This window comes from Balaenoptera ricei, chromosome 4 (assembly GCF_028023285.1).
Source record: "Balaenoptera ricei isolate mBalRic1 chromosome 4, mBalRic1.hap2, whole genome shotgun sequence".
NCBI lineage: Eukaryota > Metazoa > Chordata > Mammalia > Artiodactyla > Balaenopteridae > Balaenoptera > Balaenoptera ricei.
The window spans coordinates 15,851,360-15,871,225 of NC_082642.1; the positions used below are offsets into that span (position 1 = coordinate 15,851,360).

At 43.9% G+C, this 19,866-nt stretch overlaps 1 protein-coding gene across 1 annotated transcript in view; it reads right to left on the minus strand.

Moving 5' to 3' along the window:
* GRK7 (G protein-coupled receptor kinase 7) overlaps positions 1 to 11,739 on the minus strand; it is a 37,166-nt gene extending 25,427 nt beyond the window's left edge. Inside the window, 3 exon segments of the mRNA XM_059920179.1 lie at positions 9,344 to 9,781; positions 11,147 to 11,616; positions 11,619 to 11,739. Coding sequence (XP_059776162.1) covers positions 9,344 to 9,781; positions 11,147 to 11,616; positions 11,619 to 11,739 — 1,029 coding nt within the window.
* Between the last annotated feature and the right edge of the window lie 8,127 nt (positions 11,740 to 19,866).

Below are 19,866 nucleotides of genomic sequence, written 5' to 3' on the forward strand. Positions count from 1 at the left end.
GCCCACACGCAGCAACGAAGACCCAATGCAGCCAAAAATAAATGAAAATAAAATAAATAAATTTAAAAAATAAATAGACAAAATCACTTATTCAGTGTGTCACTAGCATTGTAGTCGACACGCCAGAAGCTTCAAAATAAATATTATGCCCAAACTCTATTACATTATCCCTATGAATGTGAGGAGTTGGTTAGAGGCAGGACATGGTAACCAAACATGTCATAAGCTTTTGGGTCACTGCACTAACTTCATTCCAATTCCTGACAATATAGCAAGTTTTAAGGATTGACTCATGTTCCACAATATCTGAAGGTCACTGTTCTCCACATAGATGGTTGAATTTGAAAAGTCCCAGCACGAGTCCCATTGCCCAATTTTCCTATTATATTTACCTGGCAGCTCTAAAAATGCTAAGAGTTAGTTTTATTGTGTGCACGTGGATGTCAGCTGAGAAGAGGCAGGAGTGCTTATCACATTTATTAAAGGTTAATATCGACAATGGCTGGGACCATGTTTAATGATATTGTGCCTGGGTGTGGGAAGGCTGACTGAGATATTAGTCACATCGTTCCCTGTAAAGGTTGGGCCAATCCTTTTCCAAAGTCTTAACTCCATTAGAGGTTCAACTAGGCTTGAGGTTGGGATCCATATCAGACCAGACTGAGGAAGATATGCTATGTCATCACATGCACTCATTCTGAGTTTCACTCAGTGGAGGGCCTTTTATAGCATTACAAACCAGAGACCACATTCTGCTCTGTGTGTGAACTTGACAAGGCGGAGTCAAAACCGTAAGTGCTCTTGAATCGGGCATACCTGGGTTCATCTCACATATGAGAGATGTGACTTTGGGTGGGTAACTTAACCTCTCTGAGTCTCAGTTTCTCCATCTCCGTAATACTCCCTACCTTGTAAGTCTTTCTATAAAGGCTCTAGATCCCATCATCCCTTGATTAAGAGGTCAGAACTCTTCCAAACTTTTCAAACCATTGAGATAACAGCAGTTATTAGGGGTACCCACTGTTTCTGCTTATCTGAATTCCATTTCACCATTCTCTTCCACTCCTATTTTCTTTCTTTTTCTTTTGGCTGCACCACGCGGCACGTGGGATCTTAGTTCCCCCACCAGGGATCGAACCCTCGCCCCCTGCATTGGAAGCGGGGAGCCTTAACCACTGGACCACCAGGGAAGTCCCTCCATCCCTACTTTCCATTGGAGAACACTTTCCTCTGCCCTCAGTTCCTGATATATATATAGGACAGAACTTCTCCCTGGCTCCTGAGCACAGCAGAGATCTAGCCTGGCTAATGGACTTGGTTATGGTTGGGCATGTGACTTGAGCTGTCCATTGAGAGTCTTCCCTGGGAATTTGAAGGAACTGTTCGTAAAGAACTGTTCTCTTTCCACGGGATTGCTCGGTTGGTAGGATATGCGTGGAGCTGTCGGTGGCCTCCACTCAGGAGCCCCTGAGAGTGAGAGTGAGGCCAACACCGAGGAGAGCAGAGCTGGGGCACAGAGGGAGAGTTTCCCGGTGATAATGCTCAGACCCTGGATCACTCTGGCCTTCTTAGTTATGTAAACCGTTAATTTCATTTTCTTAAGTAACTTCACTTTGTCCGGTAAGAACCCTTACTGATATCCCAGTAAACCATAGTGAAACGTATGCCATGTGTTCACCTTTGGCGTTTGCGAGTCTTTTCCTACAAATAAGTCAAAGACTGTCTCATAGACTCATGAAATCTTAGAGATTAAGGATGTTCTGGGGCCTGCCTGAGATGCCAGGCACAGTGAGTCAGTGATAAGTCTCGACAGGAAGCCAGGGTTTCTGCCTCCCAGGCCAGTGCTCTTAAGCCTCCCTGCCTCTTGTCGTGTGTCTGCCTCAGTCTTTCTCAGACTCGGGCAGAACTACCCTCGCCTTTCCTTCCTGAGTCACCGCCCAATTACCAGCAGCCGGGGGCCCCATGGGGCAAAAGGCACCACCTTCTAGAAGTGGCTCCATTCTCTCCACAACCCCGCCCCCTCCACTGGGGACAGCCGTGATTTAAGATAAGTGAGTACAGACGTGGGTCTTGATGGAGCCTAGGTGAAGCCAGCCAGCTAAGCTCTGGATGTAAGACTGTTCAGAGCCTTGGGCCCTACTTCAACCCTCATTACCTCATGTGGGAATTATTACAGTAGCTCTTTACCGGCCCCCCTTTCTCCTGAACCCCAGGCTCCCTCTACTTGAATTCATCATAGTGTCAGTCATCTCCTTAAAAAATCATTCTGGGGCTTCCCTGGTGGCGCAGTGGTTGAGAATCTGCCTGCCAATGCAGGGGACACGGGTTCGGGCCCTGGTCTGGGAGGATCCCACATGCCGCGGAGCGGCTGGGCCCGTGAGCCACAATTGCTGAGCCTGCACGTCTGGAGCCTGTGCTCCGCAACAAGAGAGGCTGCAATGGTGAGAGGCCCGTGCACCGTGATGAGGAGCGTCCCCCGCTTGCCGCAGCTGGGGAAGGCCCTCGCACAGAAACGAAGACCCAACACAGCCATAAATAAATAAATTAAACCTTAAAAAAAAAAAAAAATCATTCTGTATACCCAGACAAAACTACAATTCAAAAAGATACATGCACCCCTATGTTCATTGCAGCACTATTCACAATAGCCAAGACATGGAAACAACTTAAATGTCCATCGACAGATGAATGGATAAAGAAGATGTGGCAAATATATACAATGGAGGGGCTTCCATGGTGGCGCAGTGGTTGAGAATCTGCCTGCTAATGCAGGGGACATGGGTTTGAGCCCTGGTCTGGGAAGATCCCACATGCCACAGAGCAGCTGGGCCCGTGGGCCACGGCTACTGAGCCTGCGTGTCTGGAGCCTGTGCTCCGCAACGGGAGAGGCCACGATAGTGAAAGGCCCGCGCACTGCGATGAAGAGTGGCCCCCGCTTGTTGCAACTAGAGAAGGCCCTCGTATAGAAACGAAGACCCAACACAGCCAAAAAAATAAAATAAATAAATAAATAAGTCAGGAGCTCTTAAAAAAAAAAAAAAATATATATATATATATATATATATATATATATATACACACAATGGAATATTACTCAGCCATAAAAAAGAATGAAATAATGCCATTTGCAGTAACATGGATGGACTTAGAGATTATCATATTAAGTGAAGTCAGAAAGGTAAAGACAAATACCATATAATATCACTTATATGTGGAATCTAAAATATGACACAAATGAACTTATCTACGAAACAGAAACAGACTCACAGACATAGAGAACATACTTGTGGTTGCCAAGGGGAAAGGGGGTAGAAGGATTGGGAGTTTGGAATTACCAGATGCAAACTATTGTATACAGGATAGATAAACACAAGGTCCTACTGTATAGCACAGGGACCTATACTCAGTATCCTGTGACAAACCATAATGGAAAAGAATATGAAAAAGAATATATATATAAAACTGAGTCACTTTGCTGTATAGCAGAAATTAACACAACATTGTAAATCAAATATACTTCAATAAAATTAAAAAAAAAGAATCACTCTGGTCATGCCATTTCCTGTTGATAAACCTTCAATGGCTCCCTGCTGCCTATAAAGCAATGTCCAAAGTATTTCACCTGGTGTCCTGAAATAACCTGACAGGGCCTGTGTCCCTCCAGGGAGGCTCAGCTCATACCTAGGGAAGGGTTACCCACTGGGAAGAATCACTTCCAGAGTTTCAAATTCAATTAAGAGTTTCAAGTTCTATTATACAGACATATCTCATTTTATTGTGCTTTGCTTTACTGCACTTCGCAGATATTGGATTTTTTACAAATTGAAGGTTTATGGCAACCCTGCAAGTCTGTTGTGCCATTTTGCCAATAACATTATTTTAAAATTAAGGTATGTATATAGTTTTTTAGACATAATTCTATTGTATACTTTGTAGACATAACTTTTATATACACTGGGAAACCAAAAAAATGTCTGGAATCAAACCCACCATATCTTTGTGGTGTGTCTGTAGTAGATGGTAGGTGTACTGATCCCTGCTGGAAAGGAAAACATTGTCCCTCTAACAGTGTCCAGTACCTTGCTATCGTCACCATTAATGTTGATGCTATTTTTCATCTTTCCATTGGCTATCTTCCTTTATTAATGACTTGTATGAGTTTTCTATTGCTGTGTAACAAATTACCACAAACTTAGTAGCTTAAAACAACACCCATTTATTACCTCACAGTTCTGTAGGTTTGAGCACAGCATTGGAGGGGTTCTTTGGTCAGGATTTCACAAAGCCAAAGTCAAGATTCTGCTGGGCTGCACTCTCATCTGGAGCTCAGGATCCTCTTCCAAGTTCATGTGGTTATGGCCGAGTTCAGTTCACGGTGGTTGTAAGACTGAGGTCCCTGCTATGTTTCTGGCTGTCATTCAGAGGCAGCTCTCAGCTCTGGAGACCACCTACATTCCTTGCCATGTGGTTCACTCCATCTTCAAAGCCAGCAATGGTGTGTTGAAGCCCTCTCATGCTTTCAGTTTCTGAGTTTTGCTGTCTCTGACCTCTATACCCATATTTAAAGGACTCATGTGATTAGGTCAGCCCCACTTGGTTAATTTCTCTTTTGAGTAACTCAAAATCAACTGATTAGTAACCATAAATGCATCTTCAAAATCCATTTTGCCTTATAATGTAATACAATCACGGGAGTGATATCTCACTCACCATATTCACAGGTCTTGCCCACAAGTCAATGGGAAAAAATTATACAAGGGCAAGGGTCATTGGAGGTCATCTTAGAATTCTACCTACCACACCATTGTAACAATTATTTGCTAATTTTAATGCCTGTGTGAGTTAAAAACTGAACCAGATTTCCTCATCTTTATCAATATTTTTTTCCTGGGGGCTGGTGACAGATGCTGTCAGCTCATCCAACACTTAATCTCACTCCCCATCTCCCTTATCATCCCCTGCAATAGAGGCTGGACAATGGAAAACTATTTTTCAGGCTCCCTTACAGCTAAAGGTGAACATGTGGCACGGTCCTGGCCAATGGGGTGTAAGCAGAGTCTGTTAACATTCTCCTTTCTCCTCCTTTCTTCCATCCTGGAATGTGGACTTGATGTTTGGAGTTGCAAAAGCCATCTTGTGACAGGAGGAAAAGGCCAGGAGATTTTCACAGAGACCTTGGCACTGAAGTTGTTGAGAATCCGGCATTCTTTCATATGTAGCAGAAAGCAATGCTAGCTTACAAAAGACTGAATGAGTAGCTGAATGAGAAGCAGCTAGCCATGTCTCCAAAGCCACGATGCCTTAACTTTTCTGGAAGGATTGCACAGAGTTCAGGCAGGTATCAACCTTCATAATCAGGGTGATTTTTCCTTCACACCTTCTTCATAATGTTCACAGTAATTCTTCTTTTTAATAAAATTTTATTTATTTATTTATTTATTTATTTATTTTTTGGCTGTGTTGGGTCTTCGTTTCTGTGCGAGGGCTTTCTCCAGTTGCGGCAAGCGGGGGCCACTCTTCATCGAGGTGCGCGGACCTCTCACTATCGCGGCCTCTCTTGTTTCGGAGCACAGGCTCCAGACGCGCAGGCTCAGTAGTTGTGGCTCGCGGGCCCAGTTGCTCCGCGGCACGTGGGATCTTCCCAGACCAGGGCTCGAGCCCGTGTCCCCTGCATTGGCAGGCCGATTCTCAACCACTGAGCCACCAGGGAAGCCCTCACAGTAATTCTTTATACAGTATCTTGACATTACAACAATGTTAGCGGTTACAGAAGCCCTGTAAATATGTTCCTTTTCATTTCTTCTGTGAAATGTTGTGAGTATAATGACCTTAAAATCCACTTGGGGGCCCAGTTACATGTGTGGGAGCTACAGTAAATAGGAAACCGAGTGGCTCTACTTAGCTATGTGGAGGGGTAAACAGTGAAAGAGGGATGCTTTCCTTTTCTCTGTCTTTCTTTTTATGGCTTCTATACTTTCTCTCTGACTCTTCCCCTCCCCACCCTGCACCCTTCCTGAAGGTCCCCTGGGCTTTGGAGGCAGGTCTGAGGACTGGGGCAAGTGATCTGAACCCAGAAATTTGGTCTCATGGGACAAAGAGGGACTCAGGAAAGGCAAAAGGGCGAGAGGTCTCTAGTGAGTAAACTTCTCCACCAACTGCATTCATTATAGAGGACAATACTGAGGAGGCACGGAAAGCTTCCTCCAGTTTCCAGAAGAGTCAGACAGCTGGACACAGGAGCCACTGAAGGAACTGTCCTTAAATATTCTCTTGGCCCATGAATAGAGCTGGAGGAAGACTGAGAAAGGATTTACAAGAGACAGAGCTATGTGTCTCCTCGACCTTCAGCAAGGTGGAGATGTACCACCAATTAGCATGATACATGCCTATGAGACACTCAGAAGGAACACTTCTCCTCTGCATAAGTGACAATGTGAATTCAAAATCCTGAAGAAATACACTTTGGTTTTTTCATGCATAGACAGACATGGATTCACGACGTTTCCGTTTTTTGTTTTTTGTTTTTTAATTTTATTTTTATTTATTTATTTTTGGTTGCGTTGGGTCTTCGTTGCTGCGCATGGCTTTCTCTAGTTGCAGCGAGCGGGGGATACTCTTTGTTGCGGTGCGCAGGCTTCTCATTGAGGTGGCTTCTCTTGTTGCGGAGTACAGGCTCTAGGCGCGTGGGCTTCAGTAGTTGTGGCTCGCGGGCTCAGTAGTAGTGGCTCGTGGGTTCTAGAGCTCAGGCTCAGTAGTTGTGGCACGCGGGCTTAGTTGCTCCGCGGCATGTGGGATCTTCCCGGATCACGGCTCGAACCCGTGTACCCTGCACTGGCAGGCGGATTCTTAACCACTGCGCCACCAGGGAAGTCCCACGACGTTTCTGTTTTCATAGCAAAGTCCCACAGAGGCAAACACTCTGCTTCCCCGCCATCTTCCCGCTTCTTCCACCCCAACTTAGGAGACAGTGAAATGGAAGTCCTCCATCCCATCCCCACCTCTTCCTCGGTTTCTCCACCCTCATTCAGCCTCTCCTTCCTACAGAACCAGCACTTTCTCTCCTGATTCTTGTCTCAGCATCCCTCACCCTCCTTAAAACTCCATCCTCCTCCCTGTGTCCCCCTGTAGTGACCAGCCTCCCTCCTTCCTTTGTCTCACTCTCTACTCCCAGGTCAATCCAACCTCCACAGTCTGAGTTCTGACCTTGAGCATCACTCTTACTGAGGACACTGTGGTTTCCTGACTGTCAAATCCCACAGCCTGCCTGACCTCTTGGCAGCACTCGACAGTGCTGACCACTCTCCTCCCTTAAATCCTCTTCTCCTTTGGCTCCTGTGGAGGAGGCTGCCAGTTACCTGCTCCATATCCTGCGTTTCTCCTTCCGAAAAAAAAAAAAAAGTCATTTATCAGCTTCCCCTACAGGCGGGGTGGCCAGATAATAGTTCTAGCCAATGAGATTTAAATGGAAGCTGTCAGATGGGCCTTCCAAGGAAGTTCATATTCGGAGACATATTTGGTTGCTGTGTGCATGCCTATTTACTCCTGACCTTTCCTCCTTTCTCCTGCCTGGAACATGGACCTGATGGCTGGGGCTAGGGCAGCCATCTTGCACATGTCGAAAAGGCCAAAATGACAGAGATGTCGATTCCATTATCCTGGAGCTGCAGAACTAATACCAACCACGCTTATCTCCACACTACTTGTTACATAAGAAAAATAACCCCCTCGCTTGTTTAATCCACTATTATTTGGGTTTTCTATGATATGCTGCTGAAATCAACCCTTAACTGATACAGCTCCCATGACTCTGTCACTCTCGTCCTACTTCTTTAACCTCTTCAAGGCCCCTTTTCTTCAACACCCCCTACATGTTGATGTTCCTTAGCTACCATCCCTGGTCCTCTTCCTCCACTGTTTCCCAAATGACCCAGTGGTGTCTGCTGCTTCCCAAGTCATGATGACTCCAAATCCCAATGTCTAGCTCTGACCTTTCAGCAGAGCACCAGATCTTTATCTAAATGTCTACCTGCCTGTCACATAGGAGCCTCATATACACCACACTGACAATTAAACTTACCAGCTTTCCCATAATTCTGCTCCTCTTCCTAGTCACTGGAGCTAGAGACCTTCCGCATCACTTACCCTCATACCCAGCTGGTCCTGAAGTCCCAACAGGTCTCTTTCCAACAGCTCCGCTTTATTCCCACTTCTTCAATCCTACTGTCTTATACAGGCCTCATCATCTCTTCCTGAGCCACCGCATCCGCCTCCTAACTAGCTCCTCTACCTCTCATCTACAATCCAAATTGGTGTTTAAAACATGCAAGTCTAATCACACCATTCCCTTTCTTAAAACCCTTCAATGGCTTCTTGTCCCTCACAAGAAAGAATTCCAATGCCTTTGCATGATCTGAGCTCTAGACATCTTGTCAACATTCCTTACATTATTATAGCCACATAAATTCACCTGCGGTTTCCCAAACTTGCCATGATTTTTCTCACTTCCTTGCCTGATTGTCATCTCTGAGTTGTAAGCTGGAAACTGTGCAAAAACCAAGTTTTAGGTGGATATTTAGGAATCTGACTTGGGCCCTTATCTTCCTGGGAATCCTCCCACCTTTGTGCACAGAAACTCAGTGGTAAAGAATTGTCAGAATTCGAGAGACTTTTGTATTGTTCGCTTAACATAATTGCTTAATTATAATTCCCTTTTTAATCAAAGAATTCTCTGCCATCACCTTGAACCAAATTGATCAAAATAAACATCAATTGCCTTTGTTGTCTTGTATATATATATTTTCATTTAAAATTTCACCTTTGTTCAATGTAAAACATTCCCCCAGTGCACATTCAACAGAAAAGGAGATATTTACTTTAATGTGCTAAGTGCTGGGGTTTCTTCTATTTCTTATCTTATTAAATTTTACCTCGTAGAATCCTGAAATTTTAAGGTCCAGCCCCTAAAATTTTCCGGAAAAGGAAACCAAGGCTCTATTGACTCAAGAACATGGCACCAGGGAGGTGGTTATTGGTGGGACATACCTAGATCCTGGCTACGGCTTCAGCTCTTACCATCTCACGGTGAAGGCACAGATCATCTCCAACTCACAAAGAAGGCTCCCCTCTGCTTCCAGTGAGAGGAAAGCAAAGTAGCCCCCAAATAGCCAGTTAAGCTAATCCTCTTATACCACTCCACTTAAGGCAAGATGACAACATAAGGGCTTTAAGAACAAGGAAATAGAAGCATTAAGTCCAGGGTTCTGCTTGCCCTGGGAATAGAACGGCCCTCTCCCCTCCTCTCCGACTCTGTGCCCCACCTTTGGGCCCTTGGAGAGCCACTCACCCTCTGGATGATGGGCTTGCCATCCTGGATCTCCACAGCCAGTCCCAGGTCGGACAGTCTGCAGTTGCCAAGGTCATCCAGAAGCACATTCTCGGGCTTCAGGTCCCGGTAGACGATGCTGAGGGAGTGGAGGTGCAACACGTCGCAGGTCATCTGGGCCGAGTAGAAGACCACCCTGCTCATGTCCGGGCCCCGCTCACCCACGCTGTAAATGTGGAACTTGAGGTCTCCCCCATTCATCAGGCTCATAACCAGGCAGAGATGGCACCTGCTCTCAAAGGCATAGGCCAGAGAGACAATGAAAGGGCTGCTGACCCTCTCCAAGATTTCCTTTTCCAAGAGAGCCACTTTCTCACCATTTTTCTTCTTCAGCCGCTTCTTGCCCAGTTTCTTACAGGCATACATCTTGCCGGTGTTTTTCACCTGGACAGCACATACCTTAAGGAGAGAAGGAAAGGGAGAGGAAGAAGTAGACAGCACTGGAGACAGCAAGGGGAGGGGGGATACAGGGGGTGGAGGAGCAGAAAACCACCAAGGTGGAAAGACGGCAGGCTTCTGAGAAAAGAGAAGCTGTGAGTGAGAAGGATTCTTTGAGATAGAGCTGGGACCACAGTGAGGTATCACTTCACCTCCACTATGTGAGCCATAATTAAAAAAAAAAAAAAAAAGGAAAAATAACAAGTCCTGGCAAGGATGTGGAGAAATTGAAACGCTCACGTGTTGCTGGTGGGAACTTAAAACTTGGAAGAGTTTGGTGATTTCTCAAAACGTTAAACACAGAATTGCCCTAAGACTTAGCAATTCCACTCCTAGACATATACGAAAGAGAAATGAAAGCAGGTATTCAGACAAATTCTTGTACATAAATGTTCACAGCAGCACTATTCACGCTAGCCAAAAGGTGGAAACAACCCAACTGTCCACCAATAGATGAATGGATACATGAATTGAATGTAGTATTCCCATACAATGGAATGTTATTCAGTCCTAAAAAGGAATGAAGTACTGATACATGCTACAAGGTGAATGAACCTCCGAACCTTACGCGCAGTGAAAGAAGCCAGCCACAAAAGCTCAAATACTGTATGACTCCATTGATATGACACACCAGAATTGGCAAATCCATAGAGACAGAAAGCAGCCCAGTGGTTGCCAGGGGCTGGGTGGGTCGGGGGAGTGGGGGAAATGGGTAGTAATTGTTAATGGGCACAGGGGTGATGAAAGTATCTTGGAACTAGATAGAGATGATAGTTACACAACATTGCAATGTACCAAATGCTATTAAATTGTACACTCTAAAATGGTTAATGGGTAATGTGACTTTTACCTTAAATAATTCTTTTCAACTTAAAAAAAAGAAAGCTGAGCACAGCATTGGTGCAAAATGGATTCCAGGCTTTAATTCAAGATGAGTGTTTTCTTAGCTCTCTGAAGTTTTTCTCAAATTACCTCCATGACCACAATTAAGGGGAAAGGGGGATCTCCCATTGTTTGTTGCTATCATTCACCAAAAGGGCATTTCAGTGTGTGCCTGCCTGTTGTAGACCCCACGATAAAGATTCTTGGCCCATTCCACATTTTACTAGTTTTTCCTATGCCATTCTCATTTTATTTCACGCGGTGACCGGAAAGAAGACGTGAGAGCAAGCTAGGAATTCTTTCTCCACATGTGGCACTGAGATTAGTTCTAAGTTCCCTTGAGATAAAAAAGAAAAAAAACAAAAAAACAAAAAAACGAGGCAAAATAAAACTCTATTATGCTGTCTATTTCGTCTTCCAGCCTGGCTATTCTGAAACACTTACCTCCCCAAAACCACCTTTCCGCAGCACCCGGAACTCTTCGAAGTACTTGTCTGACACCGGTTGCATCTCAAAGACTTTCCACTGCAGAAACTTGTCATAGAAGGGGCTGGCCAGGAACTCTAGGAAGGGCTGGTCCTGCAAGAAGGCCATGGCCCCAGCCTTGGCCAGCTCCACCAGGGACGCTCGCTCTTCCTCCGTGGTGGCTGCTTGGCACTTGGTGACCAGAGCTGGGCTGAGGAAGGGGTGTGGGAGCCCCGGGGAGGCCGCACAAGTGGCCATCAGCCCCTGCAGCGTGCTGCCCTTGGCGGGACCCTCTTCGGCCAGCTCCCAGCTCTGCACCTCCTCCAGGAAGCCCACGGCCTCCTGGTACGCGGGCACCGTAGCTAGGAAGCCCCGGAAGAGGCGGCGGCCGATGGGCTGCTGCTCGCACAGGCTGTGGAAGTCGTTGGGCGGGGCCTGGCGGAGCGCGGCCCGGGCAGCATCAGGGTCCAGTGTCGGCGCTGCAGCTCCTTGCTGTCGGCATCCAAGGACTTCTGCGCCTGCAGGTAGGCCGTGTTGGCGATCAGGTTGGCCAGGCCCCCCATGTCGACCATGGCCGAGCACCGATCCTGCTCCCTCGGCACAGAAAAGGAAGGATGGAGGGTTGCGGCGGGGACGCCGTCAGGCGCGGGCCAGCTGGCTGCTCTCCAGTCCAAGGTGCAGTGACTTCTGCGGGATTTACAGGGAAGCTTCGGGTCTGCAGGTGGGACTGATGGAGGGTGAGGAAAGAGGTTTCTCTTGTAAGAAGTTTTGCTGGCTATGCATAGCCGGCCAGGGAAGGGCGCCTCACAGGTCACCCCCCCCCCCCCGAGGGGAAAGCAGTCTGTGACACCTGCAGGGTCTACCTGTTCATCATGGGGCCTTTCTCATCCACACCTGCTCCCTGAATCCCCAGCTACCAATTTCCAAAGGAAAGGAGTCATCGTTAAGTTGGTGTGTTATTTGTTGCTGACAGCAGTGTTTTCAACTGTGTCTGATTTTACGTGTTTCCCAGCAGGTGCAAGCTAAGTAAACTCCTAGGAATGACAGGTCAGGAAGAGGAGCTTTGAGAAGCTGCAGAGGTTTTCCTCCTCGTGTCTGGCAGCCTGATGCAGAGCAGGTTACAGAAGGGGCTGCTCTGAGCTGCGAGTCACGAGACATGTTCCCAGAGGCCCTTGGGAACCCATGTCGTGGCCTTCAGAGTGGGCTGTGGCTCTCCCATAGCCGGCGACACCCTCTACAGCCTACAGAGATCCTCCAGCCATGGCTTTCTTGGTTCTGAGTAGTCTGTGGCCTACAGTACCCAGTTAAAAAGCACAAGGTCACCTTGACCCAAAACATCCCGGGAAATGACATCAGCAGGAAAATCACACCACTTCACATCATGTGGTCCAGACTATTCCAAGGGGACAAGCCTAACAAGGGGAATCTGAAGGCGAAGGAGCTGTGTGTGGAGACCCCGAGCCGTGACGTTCCAGGCGTGGCCCTTCGACACCTCGGCCCAGGCTCCCTCATGAAGCCAGGAAGCTTCCCTCCACAGAGATCACTCAGAGCCGCCCCAGACCACGACCTCACAAAGAACAGAAATTGGTTTAGACAAAGATCAGGCTAAGAATCTCTGCTCCAAAAATAACACTTGTGTCCTACAGGGAAAGAACACTCAGGCTTTTTCTTCACAAAGCAAGGCTAAGGCAGCTTAAAAACAAAGTCATTCAGTATTATGCCAGAGTGTTTAAAAGGGGAAAAAAAATAAAAGAGCGAGAGAGAGAGGAAGGAGAAAGGGGAGGAAAAATACCTGGTGAGTCTTTTTCCAAACAAACAACCTGTAGCACACACTCTGTCAAAATATCATCATGACGGCCGTGGTCTGCCTGACAGAGTCTGCCGACCATCCCCCAGAGCAGATACACACTTGGCCTCATGCTACCGAGAATTATGTAATGAACTCGTGGGTGCCCTTTGGCTTTGCACTGCTGCGCTGTAAACCCTCAGCCCAATGGCAGAGGTGGGGGATCTGCACGAGGGACCACCGCTCGGGACCATGCCATCTGCTTTGCAACCCACGCTAGAAATGTTGGGACTTCTTGATATGTCATTCCAGGCCCACATTTCTGAGTAGTGAAAAATCGTCTGAGACTCTCTCCTAAGGAGGAAATGCCTTTTCCTGGGGTTCTTATGAATACAGTGGCAACAGGGCAGAACTTTGAGAAAATGGTAGAATTGTCATCACATGACTACTTCACCTTATCGCTGAAAAAAGAACGTTTTTCACTGATGACCGTATCTGCTATGAGCTGCTTGATCCCACTCGCACTGGTACTTTCTTTTATCCCCGAGTAATCACTTAACCCAGCACTGTCCAATAGATAAATGCAAAACCACATACGGAATTTCAGATTTTCTAGCAACCACATTAAAAAAAGTAAAAAGAAGCATATGAAATTAGCTTTAAAATATATTTTACTTGGCCCAGTATATGCAAAGTATTATCATTTCAATATATAATTGATATACAAATTGCTAATGGAATATTTTACATGTTTTTTGTGTCCTGAGTTTTCAGAATATGCTTTGTATTTTACACTTACCAGTTCAAGCCACACACATTTCAAATGCTCAGTAGCCACATGTGGCCAGTGTCTAGCTTTTTGGATGGCACAGACAAACCTTTTGCATGTAGCTTTGTCATTCATAAATAAGAGAAAGTTTTTCTTATGGTTTTTTTTTTTTTTCTAATCAGAATAACATAGACCATCTAGGTTAAAAAAAAAAACTCTCTTAGTAATTGAAAATGATCTGACTGATGAGAACAGAATTTAAATAATATCTGACACAAAGTTTAGAAGTTATAAAATGATTACACATTGACCACTGGCCATTTTAAACAGAGTACCATTATTTTCAAAGTTTTACCCACCTGAAAAAAAAAAAGTCTATTTAAAATGGAACGCTCTATGTGATTACTAACAGTTAGGGTCCAGGGCTTTTCCCAGCTTGATGAAACAGTAATTTTAGGTCCAATTAAAGAACAGCACTGAATCCTTAGCTTAGAAGCACAGCCGAGTGCTGGGCACATTCAGGATACCCTGCGCCAAAGGGGAAAAATATCAGAAATCTTGGATTGGAAATGTGGCCCTATGGTTACAAGCACTAACTCCAGCACTGCTTGGGAGAGCTGAGTCCTGGCTCTAGCAAGTCCTAGCTGTGTGACCTTCTGCAAGTTACTTAACTTCTCTGAGTCTCAGTCTCATTATGTGAAAACAGAGCTAATGTTGATTTCTTCTTTTTTTTTTTTAAATTATGGTTTGTGTACAATATTACACATTACTGGTGTATAATATAGTGATTCACAATTTTTAAAAGTTATACTCCATTTATATCAGTGTTGATTTTTGAGTAAGTTCTTGAGAGAATTAAATGCCAAATAGTGCCTGGCACAAAGAAGTGATCAAAAAATATTTGATAAAATACTTTTTATCGAAGTACAAAAGTATCACTTTTATTTTATTTATTTATTTTAAAATAAATTTATTTATTTATTTTAAAATAAATAAATTTATTTACTTATTTATTTATTTTTGGCTGCATTAGGTCTTCGTTGCTGCACGCGGGCTTTCTCTAGTTGCAACGAGCGGGGGCTACTCTTTGTTGTGGTGCAAGGGCTTCTCATTGCAGTGGCTTCTCTTGTTGTGGAGCACGGGCTCTAGGCGCGCGGGCTTCAGTAGTTGTGGCTTGTGGGCTCTAGAGCGTAGGCTCAGTAGTTGTGGCGCATGGGCTTAGTTGCTCCGCGGCATGTGGGATCTTTCCTGACCAGGGATCGAACCTGTGTCCCCTGAATTGGCAGGTGGATTCTTAACCATTTTGCCACCAGGGAAGTCCCTAACTTTTAAATAATGACTATCAATCATCAAAACCTGATCCAGAATTATGCTTTTCTGATATGCAGATCGGAGACAGGAGATACCTAAGCAATGTGGAAGAAGATGGGTTCCATGCTCATCTAGCATAGAGCTGCCAACTCAGGGTCTCACATGACCTTGGAAACCTGTGGGGACCCGTGGAGCAGGAAGAGAGGGAGATCGGATTCATTAAGTGACATGCAAGACTTAGAACAACAAACTATTGCAACTAAGCGATTTACTATATTCTGCCATAAAAAGGAAGACTAAACTCTGTCATGTGAAAAGAGGAGATATTTCAGTTTGAAAGAAAAAACACTTTGATGCTAGGAAGAAAAACAATGAATATACTTTAGTACCTTTTATGTCTAATTTTGTAACCTAAAGAAAAGGAAAAAATGCTCTTTACCCAGGTCTTCCATTACATTTTGTATCATGTGGTTTAAAGCATTATTTATGACATGTATGTTCTTAAATTTTAAAATGCTCTGATGTCATACAACATCTGAAACACAAAGAACATTTTTTAAAAAGTGTAGGTTAATGGTTAGTAATAGGGTATGCTTGGTTTGCTTCTCTTTCTGAGGATTTTTAATTCTGAAAATACACCCTAGGATGAGGAAAATGTAAAGCTAGGTTTCTAGGAAGAACATGACCATCCTTTACAATGCACAATTCTCTGCATGGTCCAATAGCTCATATTTGAGGTTCAAGAATTATGAAATAATAGAGCTTGGTATTATGTGGTCTCAGAACAGAAGGTATTTTGAGCAGTGTAAGTTCTGAAGCAGATGAATATGTTAGCATTAGGACACCCAAAGAACCCAGATTGTTCTTCAACTTCTGATTTAAATCCTTCCATAGTAAAGATTTTTGCTTTTTTCGTTCAGTAGCAGCCCTCTACTGGAAGAAAAAGCAAAAGGGTCTTATCCTTCCAACCACAGCTGACCACACTTCACATTTTAATAATTTGAAGAAATCAAGGATATTCCTTGATTGTTAAAATTCACTGATACTAAACAGAGAAGAGGTGGAGCTAGATAAACTTTATTGTTTCAATGTAGTCACAGAATTTTCACACAGAAATTTAGTTTTCAAGCACCTTGTCTTTTCGATTGAAATATTGAATAGTAAGACCAGTGGTAGGCCTGCTGAATTGTCTTCAACAGACAATTGAGGTTTTCTTAGTGAAGTAAGAAAGGAGTGATACACAAGGTATTTTCACAGAACTAAGTATAAAAATTCTATAAGGGATAAATCACCATTTTACCACACCATTTTTAGAGATCTTTTTGTTTTGGAAAATCTCAAATGTGCATAAAAGTAGTGAGAATAGTAAAATAAACTCCCATACGCTCATCATTCAACTTTGTCGTCAGTATTATTAGCATTTTCCCAATATTCTTTCACTTTCATCTAACACCCCCTTGTTTTGTTTTAAATACTTAAATTTTTTAGAGCAGTTTTAGATTCATAGCAAAATTGAGAAGAAGGTACAGAGAGTTCCCACATGTCCCCACACATGCATAGCCTCCCCCCATTATCAACATCCCCCGCCAGAGTGGTACTTTTCTTACGATTCATGAACCTACATTGACACATCATAATTCTCCAAAGTCCACAGCTTACATTAGGATTCTCCCCAGCCCTTTTTTTTGCTGGAGTATTTTAAAGAAAATCCCATGTCACTGTATCTGTAAATACTTTGGTATATATAATATACATATATATGTACATATGCATACATATATATTATGTATTTTGTATAATATAAACAAACAAGGTTTGGTGAAGCAGCTCAGAGATTAGCTCTAACAGAAAGCTGCTCCCACCCCTAGGGCTGGAGGAGGTGTGTTCTCAGAGCCTAGGGCCACAAACACCCAATGGGCCATGGAACCATGAGGGGGCTATAGTGGATTGAACCCAATACTTGTGAATGTGACCTTATTAGGCGATAGGGAGCTTGCAAATGCAATCAAGTCAAGATGAGGTCATACTAGATTAGGGTGGGCCCTAAATCTGATGACTGGTATCTTTATTTAAAAAAAAAAGGGAGAGAGAAAGAGATTTGGATGCAGAGACACAGAGGAGACACATAGAGAAGAGGCCATGTGAAGACAGAGGCAGAGGTTGGAGTAACACATCTGCAAGCCAAGGAACATTGCTGACAACCACCAGAAGTTAGGAGAGAAGCACAGAACAGAGGCTTCAGAAAGAACCAACTCTGCTGACACCTTGATTTTGGACTTCTGGTCTCCTGAACGGTGAGAGAATAAATTTCAGCTGTTTAAGCCACTCATTCTGTGGTATTTTGTTAGCAGCCCTAGCAGGTTGATACAACAAGGGAGGCTGGGAGGTGAGCGCCCTGAGATGCAGATCAGAGAAGGGCAAAGTCAGAGGACATATCTGAGAACAAACATGTCGATGTTCAGCATAACTATTATGCCATTATCCCCCCAACACAGTTACCAATAGTTCCTTGATACAATCTCATATCCAGAAATAAACTTTTATGTGTTAAGTGTTGAGATTTGGGGGTTTCTTTATTACCCAGGCCAATTTAGCTTATCCTAAAATTGTTTATCAGCTTGTATGTATTACTACTTGCTCCTAGTCAAGTGCTATTCTAAAACATTTGTGCCTGCATTCATTTGTTCAGAACATTGAATAAGCACCTACTGTGTGTCAGAAATCACAGCCAGGTTGTAGGGGTACAATGACGAATAAGGTCCCTGCCACCTGCCTTCTTCCTCCCTCCAGCATGTCTTTATTGGGGTCTCCCATGTGCCTGGCATTGTGCTGGGGCGGTGGCCACAGTGGGGAGCCAAGGCAGATGTGGTCCCTGCCCCCATGGAACTTATCGTCTAGTGAGGAAGGCAAAGTTTACCACGTGATTTTTCATTTGTGTGAAGTGATCCAGTGGGATCCAGTGATCTTCTGGACTGGAAGAAACTAGGATTTTATACAGAAATGATTCTTGTGCTTTGTTTCCTGCCAAAATGGCAGCTTTTCTAGTTCTCAGGCTTACATGGTGTCATGGTATAACACCAAGCATTTAGTTCAGCTCTACTGCAATTGATATTGAAACAATCACTGTGCATCTGAAGGAAAAAATCCTTTCATCAACAGGAATCCTGATCTTCTTTAAAAGCCATACCAAGAAATCTTGCTTTTGAGGCTACTTAGGATAGAAGAAGTTGCAAAGGCCCAAAGAATCTGTAGACCTTGTTTAAGGTCTCTTGTTTTTTTTTTTTTTTAAGATTTATTTATTGATTGATTGCTATGTTGGGTCTTTGTTTCTGTGCTAGGGCTTTCTCTAGTTGCGGCAAGCAGGGGCCACTCTTCATCGCGGTGCGCGGGCCTCTCACTATCGTGGCCTCTCTTGTTGCGGAGCACAGGCTCCAGAGGTGCAGGCTCAGTAGTTGTGGCTCACGGGCCCAGCTGCTCCGCAGCATGTGGGATCTTCCAAGACCAGGGCTTGAACCCGTGTCCCCTGCATTAGCAGGCAGATTCTCAACCACTGTGCCACCAGGGAAGCCCAGGTCTCTTGTTTTTATCATAAATTAAGTTCATAAATATTGAACCTTAGGATCCATAATCTGGTATAACATAAATACCGTCCTCTCAAAACAAGAATCTAATTGTTCTAATAATGACTACACACCCATAACAGAGGATATTATTCTTAAACAAAGAGCCATAATAGCTGAGAGAGAAAATTAAGTAATTGGTATATTTGAAGGAAACAGAAAATACTTCCCGATAGAGGTTCAATTTGGAAATGGATCATGGCAGATGTACAAAAGAAAATGAACTGTATGTGTTCACACAATGAGATTTTAAACATCTATAAACAACTCTCCAGAGAGTAAGAGATTTTATTAAAGAAGACTAAGAGATTATTAGAGAAGACCAAACAATATAATGTTAACAAAGAGAAAGCAAAATAAAGTCCACTAAATATATATTTGGTAAGTGGGGGAAATGTGGGAAACAGCAAGGAAAAGTTCTTATGGTTATAGTGAAACAAGGGAGTAAAAGTCAAAGTTATTTTTAGTAGAACATAAAAGACTATTGTGGAAGTGCAAAGTATCAGGTATAAAATTAGCTTAAAGGATATATTGTACAACACGGGAAATATAGCCAAGATTTTATAATGACTATAAATGGAATGTAACCTTTAAAAATTGTGAATCATTCTATTGTACACCTGTAACTTATATAATATTGTATAATACATCAACTATATATCTGTGTATTCATTCATCCCACAGGTAGAGAGAGAGAGAGAGAGAGAGGGAGAGGATAGGTAAATAGATAGATAGATAGGACATATTATGTCAAGTATTGTTCTAGGCACTGGCTATGCAGCAGTAAACAAAATAGACAGAACTCCCTGTCTTTATGGACATTACATTTTAGTGGATGAGAATGTCAAAAAACAAAATAAGTAAAATATATAATATATTAAATGGTGGTGTGACAAACTACCCAAAAACTTCATAGCCTAAAATAATGACATAACTTCTCAGGATTCTGTGCTTTGACTGGCAGCTCTTTGCTGGTCTCACTCAGTGTCTGCATTCAGCTGGCGGGTTGGCAGACGGCCGAGCTCAGCTGGGAGATCTGGAAGCCACTGGAAGTTTTCAGCAGAGGAATGCTATGGTGGATGGACGTTTTAACAGGACCATAGGCTGAAGTGGGCAAGGGTAAAAACAAAATCAATTTGGAGTCTATGGCAGTAGCTCTGATGAGAGGTCAGTTGAGGTGGTAAGAGGGTTTGTTCCTGAGTTGAATGTGGGG